The sequence below is a fragment of the Passer domesticus genome, chromosome 1 (assembly GCF_036417665.1).
Source record: "Passer domesticus isolate bPasDom1 chromosome 1, bPasDom1.hap1, whole genome shotgun sequence".
Taxonomy (NCBI): domain Eukaryota; kingdom Metazoa; phylum Chordata; class Aves; order Passeriformes; family Passeridae; genus Passer; species Passer domesticus.
This window is the reverse complement of record NC_087474.1, coordinates 41,701,446-41,717,977: the sequence shown is the minus strand read 5'-3', so window position 1 is coordinate 41,717,977 and position 16,532 is coordinate 41,701,446. Positions and strand designations below refer to the sequence as shown.

The 16,532-nt window shown below is 44.1% G+C and overlaps 1 protein-coding gene across 1 annotated transcript; it reads right to left on the bottom strand.

Annotated features, from left to right (window-relative positions):
- Positions 1 to 571: 571 nt before the first annotated feature.
- On the bottom strand, positions 572 to 10,720 carry GGCT (gamma-glutamylcyclotransferase). Its single transcript, XM_064415841.1, has 4 exons — positions 10,349 to 10,720; positions 7,082 to 7,227; positions 3,961 to 4,096; positions 572 to 2,074 (listed from the first exon to the last, which is right to left on the bottom strand). Exons 1-4 carry the CDS (start codon positions 10,703 to 10,705, stop codon positions 1,925 to 1,927), a joined length of 789 nt encoding a protein of 262 aa, XP_064271911.1. The 5' UTR covers positions 10,706 to 10,720; the 3' UTR covers positions 572 to 1,924.
- Positions 10,721 to 16,532: the final 5,812 nt, after the last annotated feature.

Sequence of the window (16,532 nt, the reverse complement as noted above, 5' to 3'; positions counted from 1 at the left end):
GCGGCTCCTCCCCGCGCAGGAATGGCCCCAGGCTTGCCTTTCCTCAGCACCGCATTCCCCTGCGCACCCACCCCTTCGCCCCCGAGAGGTGCCAGGGTGTCCCTCGGCAGTGATCATTGCCCTCGGTCAGGCTTCCCCCGCGCAAGGATACTGCCAGAGTATTATTTCTGTTTTCTTCACACATTTAAAGGTCGAAAAGCCCAAGGTGCAAGTTAAGGGTAAGGCAAAAGAAGTGGTGCTGATGCAGAGGAGTGCTTCATGCATAGTTTTGTATTCCCTACTGACTTTACATCCATAAAAAACACAAACAGTCAATGGAGCCTTCAGCTGCATTCCCACATCACCAGTTTTTATTTACATCAGCAACACATTCTGCACAGGGAGGTTGTGGAGTCTTCCCCTCCAGAGACATTCCAAACCCACCCGGACATGTTCCTGTGTCATCTGTTTGAAGTGACCCTGCCTTGACAGGGTGTTGGACTGGATGAGCTCCAGAGGTCCCTTCCAACATTAACAGTCTGTGGTTCTGTGATATTCTTGAGGGGTGCTCACTGAACAGGCATGGCAGAGGTTTGGTAATCACAATTTTATTTACTCAAACTAGACAGTGCTAATATGGAAAGTACCATGTTTTACAGCAGTCACCGTGCCCAACTCTGGAAACAAGCATGTTACATCAGGACAGCAGCTACACATACCTGGCAGAAGTTTATAGAAAACATTTTATACAGAGAAGACATGGTCAGTCTGTTATTTTATAATTTATCTAAGCAGTCACACAGTGACATCAGTTATATCTTACACTTCTCTGTACATCAAGAGAAAAAAATACACTGTAGAGAAGATAAGCCAAATCTCAGTGATTTGACATCTTCCAGGTTGTCAATTTTTTCTCATCCCCCACAGATGAACTGCAGGGGTTGCAAAGTACCATGAAAATAAATACTCCATATGTTACAAAAGCTTCCAGTTTTGCATTGGATTGTCAAACTGTGGGGAGGAAAAAAACCAAAACAAACAAACAAACAAAAAACCCCCAAGAGGCCAAGTCTGTTCATTTAGGGTTTAAGAGACAAAAAAACCCCCACAGAATAAATATTCTAGGGTTCAAAGGAGACTCTGATTTCACTGGACCAAGGCGTAGATAGGCAAACAAGCCAGTCAAAAAGGTAATTAAAAAAACCCCTTGGAAATATCAAACTAAAATGAATTCTTTAAAAATGCCTTGGTTATAGCTAACCAGTTTACCTATGACTTTCACAAGACATGGAAAGGAAGGAAGCTATGATAGTTTGAATGAGATGCTTTGCTGAATATTGTCTTCAGGCTCAGGCTGCCTTTTGGACTTAGCTTTAAAACATGGAAGGAGTTTAAAAAATGCTACTTTTTTGTTAACTATAAAACAGGAACAGGAACTCCACAGCATCAGATAGGTTGGGCTTTAAACCACTAAGAGAAGTAGCAGAGAAAAATGTTTAGACTTAGAGGTTTGAGTTTACTTTGCATCTAACAAAAGTAGTTATGTATACATAAAACTTTAATAAACACATGACCTTATCCTGCAGCCCTTTTTCCTCAGAAGGCAACAGGTGCCAAAACTCATGAAGATGGCCTTTTCTTTTTAAAAGGTGAGTAAACTGGACATGAAGCACAAATTTACATGCAGCACTGCATGACAGTTACAGAAAGATAATTTCTAAATCTGCAATGTACTTACAGCATGTACTACAGCATGTAGTCAAGACATACATACAAAAGGAAGTTACCAATGTCAATGTGTCTTCAGACTGCAAGTTATGTCTAATGGTTTACTGTAGATGCACAGCAAACTCATCTTTTCTTGATAAATAAAGCAACTGCTGATCAGCACAGTGAGGAGAGGTATCTAAATCAAGGTGAATGGCCAAGCAAATGCAGAGGCATTCTATGCAGAATTTATTTTCTCTGCTTTAATAGCAGCTTCAATCTCTTCCATGATTGGCACCGGTCCTGCATAGTTATTAGTTTCAATAGCTTCTAATTTCTCCTGATAATCAGCTGGCAAGCCATTCTGTTTTGCACCCATGCAGATAACCTATAATTAAAACGGGAAAAAAAAAGCCTTCAGTAATAGAAAGGACAGACTCCTCCAAACAATCACTCGAGTAGGAAGAACCATTTAAGTTACCCAGAGAATTTATTTCAAATAGTGCTATTTGCACCTAAGGTTAGCCAAAGGCTTCTGGGAGACCAGAACAGCATGAACAAAATTACTCTGAAAAGGCTTTTAACTACCCCTGAGATTCTGATGTGGTACTGAAGTACACAAGACTCTCCAATTAAGCTGTTATTCAGTTATTCCGTTCTTTCTTTCAAACAGGATCAGTAATATATGGTGCTTCTCACTCAGGTGTGACACTAAAGTTGGCTAAAAATTTTAAAAGTAGTTGTTTTTAAAACTAAGCTGTCCAAAGGACAACAACAAGCACCTAGACAGGGTACAGGAATAACAGAAACAGACAACTCGGTGAAAAAGCATAGATTCCTTAGTTTGTTACTGCAGCTTTCCTTCCATACACAAAATAAACTGAAAGAAGAAAAGATGTGACAGTGAGAGGAGAAGGGGAAGTTGTAGGAACACAGCTTGAAGGAGACACCAGCAAGGTTGCATATAGAAATGAACATTCTAAATATGCTTTCATGCATTTAACAGCATGCATTTCAAGGATGAGGTGTCTAGAGAGAATGAATTTTGCCACAAAAAGTACATCACAGTAGATGGATGTAGTTCAATCACTGTGTGCTAATGCAGTCATCTTTTAACTTTTTAGCTCTTCTGCCTGGTTAACTTAAAGCAAAAAAAAAAAAAAACCACAAAAAATACCCAAAAAAACCTGGGGGCACAGGAGAAGAACAGCACTAACAACTGCTCCTGACAGGACCAGGAGGGAATGATAAAGTTGCCAGTAGTGGAGGTCTGCACTTTCAGCATACCAATGAGAGCTGACACACAGCAGCAGACTATGTATTAATTCCCTGAAAACCCCTGAAGATTTGCCTTGCCACGAGGTGAGTTGGCAAGGAAGAGGTTTGTGGAAAAGAAGGGCCTTTCATAGCAAGCCCTCTCTTCAGCAGTCCCACAGGAGTTGGTCTTAGCTGTGCTCCTGGAAGTCAACTCATAGGAGTGAGTTCCTCAGTTTGGAGAAGGTGGCACACTTGGGATGTAACAGCGCACTCTGGTTTCTGCACTTCACTAGGAGAAGCCAGCTGCAGTGATGTCTGTGTAGCAGCACTGAAGCTGCAGCACTCAGACACAGCCACACCACCCCAGCCTGGGCCTGCCCAGATCTCACAGGCTAAGCAGGTCAGGCCTGCTGTGTGACTGGATCATGTGTCTCTGCAGAGTCAGTGTTGCACAAGAGTGTTGAAACACTTCTGCCTCACCAGCCATCAAGGGGGAACCCTGCAGTGCTCTGCAATGCTGCTGCACCCTGTGGTGTACTGGTGATGTGCCTGGTGAAAGGCAACAGCTGCATCCTGTCCTGATAGCAAGTACTTCCCGAGACAGTAAGGAAAATCCACGTCCTGGAAACTACAAGCCAGGTGCTGTATTTTCCCCGCAGAAGCTTCCCTCTGTCCTTTCAGTGGAGTACATTAATTTTTCAAACAGAGAATTGCCACATATATGTGAACAGCATCCTCCAGAAATCCTTGTGCCAATCACAGCTAATTCCCGAGTTAAATAGGGGCTTCCTGTAAGGTATAACTACACCAAAAACCCCAAGCTGATTGAATAGGCCTGTAAGAGCTAGCAATCTCCTGTGAGCACCATTACAGCAGTACATTGCACAAGGACTGTTATACCTTTACAGTAGTCATGCCTTCCATCCACTGTAATTAAAGTACTTATTAAATAGCACAGAAGGACTGCGTTATAAACTTCTGTACACTCTTCCAAAATTAAAGTGCTGCAACACCTACCTTTTTATACTGTGGAGAAGGGGGACCAGAGACATAGTCCTTCATCTGGTAGCTTCGACAGGTCAGTACCTTTCCTGCTTGTGTGTGGACATTAACTTCTATTGGCACATAAATGCCATCCTCAACTCCCTCTTGCCTGTAAAAGACATATATTCCTTTCATGTCAATTAACCAATCCATCTTTCAAACCAACCATGCAATTAAACATATGGATTTATTATAACAGAATTCAAAGCAGGCCACTGGTCTATGCTTTAATATACTCAAAAGAAAAACAAATGAAGCAAAACATGTTTCAGTGCTTTTTGTGCCAACTTGTTTCATATAAGAAAATAGGTTTTTAGAGAAGAGGCAGCATCCACTTTTATCATTTCAGCTCTGTAAGAAATGATGACTTGTGATTAACCTGCAAAGTCAGAAAGAGAATACTCCTAAACTAATTATTGTGGAAGACAGGTAGTCTGAAAGAGAAACACAAGCAAGATTATCAGAATTAATGAGCCAGACACATGTTCCTTAGCTGCCACTCAGATAAAGAAGCAATTGCAAAGTTTTATCTTGTCCATTGTGTTACATTTTAATAAGGGGAAACCTGCACAACTTGTGCAATGCACTTTCCAATGAATAATCCAAGACACCTTTTAACTTGCACAAGATATACAGAGCAGTAATGAGCTAGGTTGGCAAAAAAAAAGATTTGTTTGTTTGTTTTTTTTTTTTGTATTAGCAAAACTATGCTTCAAAAAACAAAGACTCAAAACCAAGACTACTTATTGTCCTCAACCACTGGCATTTAGCCACCAATAAAAATCTGAGGAAACAGTAAGAAGTAAATGAAAAGTTTAAGCAATACAAGAGACTGTATAGCACAATTAACTTTGGATGTACTTTAGCTACAAGTCATAACATGGTTTTAACACTGCTTGTCCAATATAAATTTGACAACTCATCTTTTTCTCAAAGACTTGCTACCACTTCAAGTTATTTAATGTACAGAATGCGGGCCATGCTAGGCAAGTAACTAGGTTAAGTGCAAGTGCAGACTGGAAGCTAACTGCAGATACAAGGCCAGCAGACTACAAAATAAGTCACGTGGCTGTGTGAGAGCAAGAAAACTGCTTAGTAACATCCATTGCTAGACTCTATGAGGCAAAGTCATGATTTAGTTTGTAATTTACAGATTTGTGAAGTACAGAGGACAAAAGTCCCCAAAAAAGTGACTGAGACAGCAAAACCCATGAATTTGAAGCCAAAGAGTTCTGCTATCTAAGTAAAAGGTTCCCCTCCTATATTTGCTTCCTATATATTACATTGTTTTGTTAGTATTTCAACTAATTACATGCAGCCTCAATTACACATTCCCTCCTACAAATATATCAGAGAGCCTACAAATATATCAGCTTGCACACAGCCAAAGGATCCCAAGACCTTCAGCAGGAGCAACTGCAAGCTCATCTGAATGGGTCAGGAATGATTCTTAGAAGAGTGCTGTTGACTATGACTATGAAAGCCAAGAACACATCCCATTTCCAGTTTGCCTCCATGGCATCAATGAGGCAACTGGGAAAAAGTAATCTGGTGTCCATGCTGCAGATTTTGGTGGTGTTACAGCACTTGAGTCTCTAGTACCTTATCAAGCATTGAAATTTATCCCCTGCCACACAAATACCAGGGATCTGGAATCCCACAGTATGTCAACTGTAAACAGTGTGTAAAGTCAAAGTACAAAATACTGTCCCCATGGAGGGGAAACACAAAAGCAGATGCTGTCAGACAGGATCATCATACTTGGGAAGTTTATGCTTCAGGAAAGCATGGCAAATCAGGAGTTTTAAGTAAAGGTCAGCAGAAGGGGGGCAGGATGTTTAAGTGCTACTGTAAAGTCAGGAGATAATAAAGCAGGGACATGTGAAGCAGTCCCCAAGCACAAGCATGCCAAGTAGATGCCCATGCCCTCTTGCTCCTCACTCCCAGCCAGGACAGGAATGCTCAAGAGTGGCCATTACCATAAGGTGCTAACAGAACTTGGGCAACACTTTGTTGCATTTCAGCTTCCACGGGCACCAAAAAGCACATTAGAACCAAGTTTCACTGCCAGGATTTTAAGGATATGTTTACACACTGGAATTGCAGCAGTACCAGAGGCAAGAGAACAGTACTGAAGTAGTGCTTTCACTGGGTTTATTATGCCCTGCTCCCTTGTTTTCACTAGCCCAGATTTCTACTGAAATTGTCAGTGATGAACTGCTCTGAACAAACAATCCTTGTGCACCAGAAGCACCATGCTGTGCAGGCACATCTCAAAAGCTGCAACAAGCACGTGGCAGCAGGCAAAGTTTTGGGGATTCCATTCTAAGCCCTGTCTTAGACCCTGCAAGAAGTCATGCTATTCCTTGCTTTGTTTAACCAGATGGTCTTTTAGACTTCAGCCTGGGAGCAGCTTGCTCAGGGTTCCTTGAATGGCTCTTAATTACCAGGCACAGGTAGAACATTCTACACCATGCATTGTAAAGGTGCAGGCAGACTCTCCCAATCAAAGGGGGAAACTATAACCCCAACTCCCTGCTTGGGTGTTCCCCAAGCTCACAAAAGTGTACATCCTTAGAAGAGAAGACATGTCAAATACTTCCTCAAAAGGTCCCTTTGCCTGCATTAAAGATCTCTCTTCTGCTGTCTTGTCCTTATCCCTTCCTTTTCTGCTACAGCTGGAGTCTACAGATGTATACAGACAGACACTGATGTCAGTCTCAAAGGAAATTGTCCCTAAGGTAACAGGAAAAACACCACAGGACAAATACAGATTTTAGAATCTTAAGAGAGACAGAAAATTGGGAAGAAGAGTTAAAAAAAATAAAAGAAGCATGACCTATTGACTTCAAATCAAGGTCCACAGATTGTTAAAATACCCTGAAAAAGTAGCTTTAGCTTGAAGACAAAGCTGTTTTAATCACAGAAGTGTCAGAAGTCAATACACATACTGTGAAATAGAATTCACACATTAAAATCAAAAGCATCTTCTTGATTCCAACACCATAGCTTCCACACAGCTCTTTACCAAAAATTAGCCAATTTTCAGTAGCTCTCGAAAGTAGTAGAAGACAGCAAAAGTGAAGTCACCTACTTATCCAGCGAACTTAGATTGCAAGTGTTCATTTTCCACACTATTCCCCACACTTCATCTCCAGGGCTCTGAGCAATGGTAGCTGTACCTCCATGCCAGACAGAACTCGTCCTGCCTTGATGATGGCCAAACTCGAGCTTAAAATCCTGCAAATGAAAGCAATGCAGAGAATCAATTTCCACTTGAAATTAGGGCCGTTGGCTATTCTTGACATGAAAGGAGCAGCCAAAGGATAGTGGTACATGTAGCCAGTTGGAGACACAGAAGGAAGAACAGACAGGTGCCACCTGGTGCCACCTACCTGGTGCCAAATCCTTTGCAGGTTTTTGTGATAAGACTTAAATGCTACTATGGCAGGATCCAGGAAAATAGTAAAGGTAAGGAAGTCTACAAGATGGTGAGCTTTGGGTCCTGTCCTCATGCACTAGTAAGAATACCCAATTATAAAATACCATTTTACAATGTTTTGTGCCACCTGGAACATTCTTGGGTATTTTTAAGTCAAGGCATACGTCTCCTTCAGTGCGCTTATTCAGGTTTTTGCAAGTAGAAACATTCTTTTAGAAAACAAGTATCACTTTTTCTTACAAGCAATATCAGTATATATGGAAAAGAGAACAATGGGTTATTGATGGTATCAATGTAATGTCTCACATGACTCAATATACTCAATATCCTCTCCTACTTATTAACCAATTTGTGGATCCTTCCCTAGCAGTACAGAAGGGAATCACACCCCAGTCCAAACCAAGCTTTAAGGAAGAATATCTGCTTAACAACAACAAAAATAGAACTCAAACCTATGCAGCCCCACAGCTTTGTATATTTCCTACAACCACTCTCTTGAGCCTATGATATTGGTTTGAAACATACACATGTACACATTAATATCCCCTCTGAGTCACATCACTCTCTTGTAATATGTCCTGATAGATACAGGAAAAAGGTTGCAAAAAAATAAAGCAGTTGGAGGCATACACAGAGAACACCTATCAGTTTGTGTGTGTGTGCATAAATGACAGCAGTCTGGCAAAGCCACACTGTTTACTCTAGAAAGAGTCATCTTCCTGCCCCAAAAAATGTCCCCTATTTAACCAATTTCACTAGAAAAGGTTTACTTAGATGCACCAAGTTGTTTGCACAAAAGTCCAGTCGAGTCACAGACTGAAGTTACAGATGAGGACAAGTATTTGTAGGGCAACCCCAAGGAAATACCTGGATAGAATCAACTACTCTCACTGCAGTTTCATTTGAAAAAAAAAAAAAAAAAAAAAGAGAGAGAAGGGGAAAAAAACAGCACCAATTTTTACTTTATTCCTCCAGCTATATTTTCTTTCAGGACCTGACCTGTACTGGATACTGCAAGGAGCTTAAAAAATCATCAGGCATCACCCAAAAACAGTAACAGAGATCACACAGAAACAGCACAGCTCGCTCTGGTTCTGGGAGCAGGAAACTCTAAGTTACACCATGTGCATCATGTAAGTCACGTCTAAGTTACACCCAGCTGCATCAGGCACTGCTGGGAAGATGGGAAAAAACACAGCAGCTACTTTTTTGGGTCAAGAAATTGGTCTCTGGTCCTTCTAAGTACCAGTGTAATACCCTTTCTGTTACACATCCCATTCCTTAATAGCTTTTGGCTGAAGATTAACAAAGCTTTAAAAATTAAAATTAGAAGGAAGTTTAGCTAAAGTTAAACTGAAGTTTTTACTTTCATTTAGGATCCCAAGCACTCTGTTTACAGACTGTTTCTCCTTTTTTTTAAGCCCAAGTGGAACTAACATAGAGCAATTAACCGGAATCAGCTCCAACCTTCCTGCAGTCCCTCACTTCCTCGCATCAGTGATTTTCCAGCTGGAAGCAAGGGAGTGAAGCCACCCGGTGTCGGCAGGGAACATAGCAATCGGTCAAAGGCCAGCTAGAGAAGGCAGCCAACCTGCAGTGGGGCAAGATTACTGCCTAACCTGGAAATCGATCTCAAGAAGCTTGCTTTTATTCAAAGATAAGCACACACTACTAGTGCCTTTCTCCTTGCCTTCAAGGTCTGATCCTGCAAGGCACTGGGCTCTCAGCACGTTCAGTGGAGGGGTAGCTGTAAGTTCTTCATGCTTTAGAGCAGCAGGCCTCAGCTGCCAGGTTGAGAGTCCCAAGAGACACCAAGTATCTGATTATGGGGAGTTTATTAATGGCAAGTTTTTGGAACTTCTTCATACACTCTAACGTAGATAATTTCCTGCCAGTTACCCCAAGAGAACCTTCAAGTCATATTTAAGTGGTGTCAATTGATGCTCTGCTCCTCCAAGCATCCTTCCAGTTGCACAGATCTGTACATCAACAGCTTTAATGACCACAGGCTTGTGTTTCCAAGCCTACACTAAAGCCAAGGTGATACAATGGTATTTAATAACCCAGACACGGAGAGAACTGCCCTGAAGGTGTCAGCTGCAGGTGTGCAGAGCTGGGTGAGAGCTCCCATCTGCCCATCACACAGCACAGGCAGAGCTCCTCCCTGTACCAGGGACACCTCCCACTAGACTGGTTTGCTCAAAGCCCCATCCAACCTGGTCTTGAACATTACCTGGGATGGGGCTTCCACCTGATCCAATGCCTCACCACCCTCACAGTAAAGAATATTTCCTGCTGCTTTACATTTCAAAGTCCATAGTGCTTTACACACAGACCATGGGTCATGGCTGGCAGCCTGGAAGGTTAAGTCCTGTCAGATAACCCCGCAGCAGTGGGACTACCACAAACATTCCTCCTGCTGTGGGCAGCCCCAGCAGCAGGCCCTGGATCAAGAAGGATAGCCAGGGTTGGAAGGGACCTCCCGAGATCATCTGTGCAACCCCTCCTGCCAAGGCAGGGTCACCTGGAGCAGGTGGCACAGGAACGCGCCCAGGAGGGTTTGGAATGTCTCCAGAGAGGGAAACTCCACAAGCTCCATGGGCAGCCTGTTCAGTGCTCTGCCTCCCTCAACGCAAAGCAGTTACTCCTCATGCAGAGGTGAAACTTCTGTTTTAGTTTACATCCATCGCTCCCTGTTCTGTCACTGGGCACCACGGTACAGAGCCCGGCACCACTGTCTCGATCAGGACCCCCGCCTGATCCGGCCAGGGGCCGCCCCCGTGGGAGGGACGGACGCGCTGCAGCACCGCACCGCAGCAGCCGCGGCCACACGGGGTTCCTGGGGCACGCTGGGGCTCCCTGCAGGAATGTCGGGCTCCCTCAGCCCCCCGCGGCCCCGCCAGCCGCCCCCTCACGCACCTGCAGGCGCGCCAGGGCGCAGAGCGCGGCCGAGGGGTTGCGCAGCAGCAGCCGCTGCCGCAGCAGGTTGCTGCCGTACGCGAAGTACAGGAACCAGCAGCCGCTCTCGCCGCCCGGCTCCATCAGACCGGCCCGGTACGGCACAGCAGGGCCCGGCCCCGCTTCAACGCCGCCCTCCCGCCTCGCCTTCGCCGCTGCTTCCGCCGCCGCCGCCCGGGAGCCGGCGCGGAGCGGGGCCGTGACGCAGAGCGGCGGAGGCAGAGCCCGGCAAGGCCTCAGGCGGGCGCCCGGCGGGGCCGTGACGCGGGGGCAGCGCTCCGCCCCTCCAGGCATCCATCCGTCCGTCCGTCCGTCCATCCAGCCGGGAGCGGCGCTGGGCCGGAGCCCCCGCGGCTCTCAGGGCTGCCGGGCTGAGGGGCACAAGCCGTGAGGTCGGGCGTTCAGTCTCCTCGTTCGTCTGGCTTAGCTCGTAACATGGAAGTCTCGGTTTGAACAGCAGGGAAAAGAACTCAATGTTTTAGGAGAAAACTCTTTTTTTAAGAAGTGTTATTGAAAGCCGGTTGGCTCTCTTTTAGAAGAATGTCATTGTGATACAAAAGAGTATCACTAAATCGCTACGTGCTTCATTATAATCCCTACGTAAGATTTTTCTGTGTAGAAGAAAACGTCCGCCTCAGCTCGCAAGGAGCAGCTCAGAGAAAGCCGGATCAGCACTAACGCCTGGAAAACCTGCCTGTTCCAGCATCTCAGCTGCCTCCTGAGGGGCGTCCTCTGTGGGGCTGTCAGCGAGCACGGCCTGCAGCCCCTGGAAGGGAAAAGAGCATCCTGGCCGCCTCTGAGAAAAACAGTGACGATTTGTGAATACATTCCATGAGAAGCAAAGTAGAGCAGCTTTCCCATCTGGGAGCGCTCAGAGCAGAGTAAGATGGGAATGTGCAAAGGTAAAAGGTGAGAAGATGCTGGTGTGTGGGCAGGCAGAGCTGCACACCCATGCATGGAGGCACCTCCTCTCCTTCCCTGACAAAAGCAATGCTGGAATGGGACAGGAGGAGCCCTTTTCTGCTGGCTGCTGAAGCAGTATATAGATATGTATAACACAGCCATGGAAAGCTGTAATTAGCAATAGTGTAATCATTAATGGTGAGATACCACTCATTAATGCAGGTAAAGTAGCCCTCAGAGCAAGTTGGCTTCCTGAGCAGAGGCAGCTACTGCAGGATTTAGCACAGGATCCCTGGCAGCACAGTGTCTGGCCTCTCTGGGAACATCCCCATCCTGCAATGTAGAAGGAAAGCAGCTCCTTCCTTCAATTATGTGTTCAGTACTCCATTCAAGTCCCTGTTTTAGTTTTCCCAACACAGGCATTGGCAAAGACAGATCCATCACGAAGCACATAAAGTGATAAAAGTGATTCTGATCCTTCCTGACTAGCGCCTTTCTATTTTTAGGGATTATTTTTCTTGTGTAGGAACCAAGTATTGTAAAGTGAGAGGGATTACACAGGTCACACGAATATAAAGCAAAACTCCCTCACTCTCACTCCTTACAACAACCAGTAGCCAAGACTGTCTTTTGAAAACCTGCTTCTGGTATATGCTTTTAGTCCCTTTTCCCTAAGGACATGCAAACTCCATGAGAATTGTTTCTCTCTCATCTTCCATCAGCTTCTGGACTGTTGCCTAATTTCAACCAGAAAGCAAGGGGTTTCAAAGATATCTAAGTTTCTGCTGATCTCAAGGAAAGAGTCAAGAGGATGGCTGGGAGACAGCAGGGATCCCACAAGGGAAGCTTCCAGAGGAGCCTGTAAATCCCAAGGGACTAAGCCTGCTGGTGAACAGGTTTTCCAGCCTGGGTGCTTGCTGCACTACACATTTGGGCTGTACATGAGCTGTCCCTTGTGAGCTGAGGTGGACATTTCTTTCTAAGCAGAAAAAAACTTACATAGGAGTTGCAGTGAAGCATGTAACAATTGTTACTCTTTAATCTCAAAATGACTTTCTAAAAAAAATCCCAACCAGCCTTTTGTAACTCTTTTAAAGTTACTGAAACTTTTGACATTCTGCTCAGAAAAAGCCATTCTTCTTATCAACTCTCAGAGTTTCAACAACAATTGTGATGATTTTTCATTCAAAAAGCATGTAGATTTTGAACAGGGTGAAGCTTTTCACCTAGTGCTTTTGTTCTTTTCCATGCTGTTCAAATCAAGACTTCAATGTTATGAGCTAAGTCAGATGATTGACAAATGAGATGGAGTCCCTGATCTCATGGCTGGGTTTGTACACCGGAAAACCTCTGTTAGCAAAGGCAGCTAGAAAAATTACCCTGACATTTATGGAAAGATAATCAGTGTAAAACACTGCCACTTGCAATTCCAAGTATTCCATCCTTCAAAAAGGCCTTTTCAAATTAAAATCTTTTGAGGTTTCCATTTTCTGCAGTCTGTACTGAATACCAAGCTTATTCTCTTACCAAGAAACATGAGCCAATATTTCCAGGAGTGTGGTTTTGGTATGCATGGTGTCTAGACATAACATGATACTAACTCAGGTGCTATTTGAACTACCTAGGTAAACTTTAGATCTATGGTGATTATTTTTTTCTGAAACAGATTCAATCAATTTGCACTTCTGAAATCCATTTCTTCCCATCTGGCCAGTCTGATGGCAAGACAGCATGGGAGGGAAGTGAATTTGCTCTGGAGTGAAGGCTTTGCAAGTCTTTCTGTTGATGTATGTCCAAATCATGACCAAATGGCTGTATGTGCATAGGGAAATACTTGGGCACTATGTGCAGACCTTGCTTGGAAACCAGAAAACAGGGAGGAGGATCTTTTCTGTAGGAATTTGAGTAGAAACCTGACAGGCTTTGGTGGTATTACCAGATTTCACACTTCTGCTGCTTCATGATCTTTTCAGGTGAAAATTAACTCTCCATGAGAGGAGTGTGTTAGATGAAATCCTGGGGGTTTTTTGGGTTTTTTTTGAGTTAAGTCAGTTCTAGGTGATCTCTAAGCAGCTGACGTGAGACCTGTGTTGACCTGTTTGAAGCCCCAAACAATTTGGAAGCATTGTTTCCCCTTGCATGTTGCTACAAAACCCGCGCAGAGTAAGCAGTCAGGAGTACGCCTCCCGTTCGGGACCTTCCCAAACATGGGCGAAAGCTCTGGATATCCACAGCTATTTGTGCATTGTCTGTGGAGGAGATCAACAGGGTTGTTTATGCAAAGAAAGCAGGAATTTGTTTCCATCAGGTCTTTTGCCTAGATGCAATATATTCCTGAGCATGCCCTGTGTTTTAGGGGAGAGAAAAAGGAAATTAGATAAAAAAAAAGGAATTAGGGAAAAAAATGGGATGCAGTAGGGTAAGTTAAACCTCCTGAAATGTCTGCCAGTCACTCAACATGCCTCCCCATCACTCCCTTTACACCCCATGGTTGTCACAGCATGAGCTATAATTGATATTGAAGAAAGAAAAGAGAACCTGGAGGAATAATAAGGACAACTGATGCAAATGAGCTGCGTGTGCAGTCCTCCCCACAGCTTTTCACTCCTCTCTGAGGAGCCCTAGTAGGATGTGCTCTGCAATTAGTATTTCATCGAAATGATAGCTTTTTGCTGCGAGATGGTTACAGCTGGTGGTAGCTTCTTAATACAGTGTGCAAGGTCTGGGGGTCTACAGAGATTTCATGTTCATGCAAATGAATGCAAATGATTTTACAAGGTGTCATGATGTTGCTGTGCTTGTTCCTTCCCTACAATATGGGGACCGTGCTGTCCTGCAGAAACTCAGCCTCTTTCCCTTCCCTGCTTGACAAAATAGCCACTAACCCAAGGCACTTGTGGCTTGGCCCCACTGTCAACCAGGAGGAATATGCATCATTCATTTTGCAATTCTGTTCTCACATGTTTCCACAAATAATGCAGACATTTAGGAAAGGAACCATTAAAATTGCCGAGTCTGTGCATGTATCTGCCTGCCCAATGCCAGTGTGAGTTCTGGGCCCATCCTGGGGCAGCCCTGAGCTCTCCCTGGCTGCTGCACACTCTGTGTGGTTCTGAGATGTCACTGTGTGGTCAGTGCTATCTGAGGTCTACAGGTGTAGACTGTAGCAACTGGTGCATGTGTGACTTCAGCAACTGGTTAATAAATCTTCCCAAATACATGGTTTCAAAAGGAAAAATGCTGCATTGTGTTGCAGAGACCGTACGTGGCATGCAGTGTTTTTATCTTGTGTATGAATGTACAGTAGGAACAACTTAGAAGTGGGAAAAAGAAAAATCCCTGTGTGTCAGAAAAAGATGTTGACCCTGATCACCTTTGTGGATGTACATTCCAAATCTGTCTTTTTTCCCCTAGGACCTAGTGTTTAACTTCCTTCATTGTAAAGCTCTACTGAATGGTAGCAGTTCTCTACTGATACAATACAAATGGTTACAGGAGATTTTCTCAATCTCTTCATGATTAAATCTTTTAGTTTGCTGTGTCAAGAGGATTTGTCAGTGTGATGTTTCTGTGTCCTGTTGTCTCAGGGTGCATTATCTTCTCCCACCACAGAAGTGATTGCTCCTTCCAGAGGAGCAGTTCACATTGCCATCTGCTTCTGGCAGGGACTTGTTTCTCACCAAATATCAAACAGGTTTTCTCTGAAGTCTGTCAAGTACTTGAGCCTTTTTTCCCATGAAAGTTATGACTATCAAATGCAGACCAGCAGATGAAAAGGCTGTATCCTGCTGTCTTTTGGCAGCTTTGCTATTTAGTGTTATTTTTACAATGTGCTTCTGGTTTTGGTTTTTTAAAATTATCTTTAATACTTAGTATTATTTATAGGTTAATGTTTATTTGCTTTATTCTCGTCCTTTTACCTTCTGTAGATTGAGGGCACTCTTGTTTATTTCTCCTTTTATTCTCTTCCAACACAGAAAAATTATCAAATAAAGCCAGTTCCAGATGGTGTTTTCCAGTCCTGCATTAACTCTATGGCTTTACAGTTGAACCCTGAAGTGTATTTCACACAAAGTTGATACTTCTGCTTTTGTACTGCCATGTCTGCAACCATTTCTGTGCTGCAAACCTTCAGCCTGCAGAAGACATCACATGGCTCCAGACACAACACAGGAATGTGTCTCATAGCCACATCCCTTCCCAGAAGCCGCATCCCTTCCCAGAAGCAACATTCTTGAACTCTGAGGGCAGCTATGAGGTGTTGGGACGGAGAAAGGCAGTAGTATTTCCCTGATTGTAAGAGCAGTGCTAGAACAGTTGCAGGAGCATGTGACATGGATGTCAACACAGGCCCTGGTTGTACTGTTCCTCCTAGTTCTGCACAGACCTCACAAAACACAGTACAGATCCCCACTGAGTGATTCTGGGCAGAAATGTAACAATTACTGGTAAATCCAATTCAGTCCTTCCACTGGGCTGGTGGCCTGTGTGGATGCTTTTGTTGTGGAATAAAGGCAGCACTGTTTTTTCATTTGTTTTGAACTCATTTTAGCATGACATGAGCTAAACCAGAAAAATCCCTGTGTGTCAGAAAAAGAGGTTGACCCTGAGCATTGCATTGGTGGGACAACAGCAGTTTGAGCTCACGCTGTGGCTTGCCATTGCTCTGCTCCTCTGTGTAAGCAGATCTTTGAATCTTTGTGACAAGACCTGGTCCAGCTCAGTTGCACAGAACTTGACTGGGGTTAGGGAGTTGGCTGTATTTTCCTCCCTTCCTTACTTGTTGGATAAAGACCAGAGAAGGACCACTAAAATGATTAGAGGAACAGAGCACCTCTTGTATGAGAAAATGCTAAAAGAATTGGGATTGTTCAGCCTGGAGATGAGAACAGTCTGGGGTGACCTTATTGTGGTCTGCCAGTACCTGAAGAGAGTTGACAAGAAAGATGGAGAGAAACTTTTTACCAAGGCCGTGTAGTAAGGGGGGATTTTGGTTAGAGTTAGGTTTAGATTAGATTTGGTTAGAGTTAGATTTAGATTAGTTTTGAGGGGGATTTTGGTTAGAGTTAGGTTTAGATTAGAAATTCATAAGAAATTTTTTACCACCAGGGTGGTGAGCCACTGGAGCAGGTTGCTTAGAGAAGTTGTAGATGCCCCATCCCTAGGATTGTTCGATGCCAGGTTGGATGGGGCTTGGAGCAACCTGGTGTGGAGGAAGGTGTCCCTACTCATGGCAGGGGAT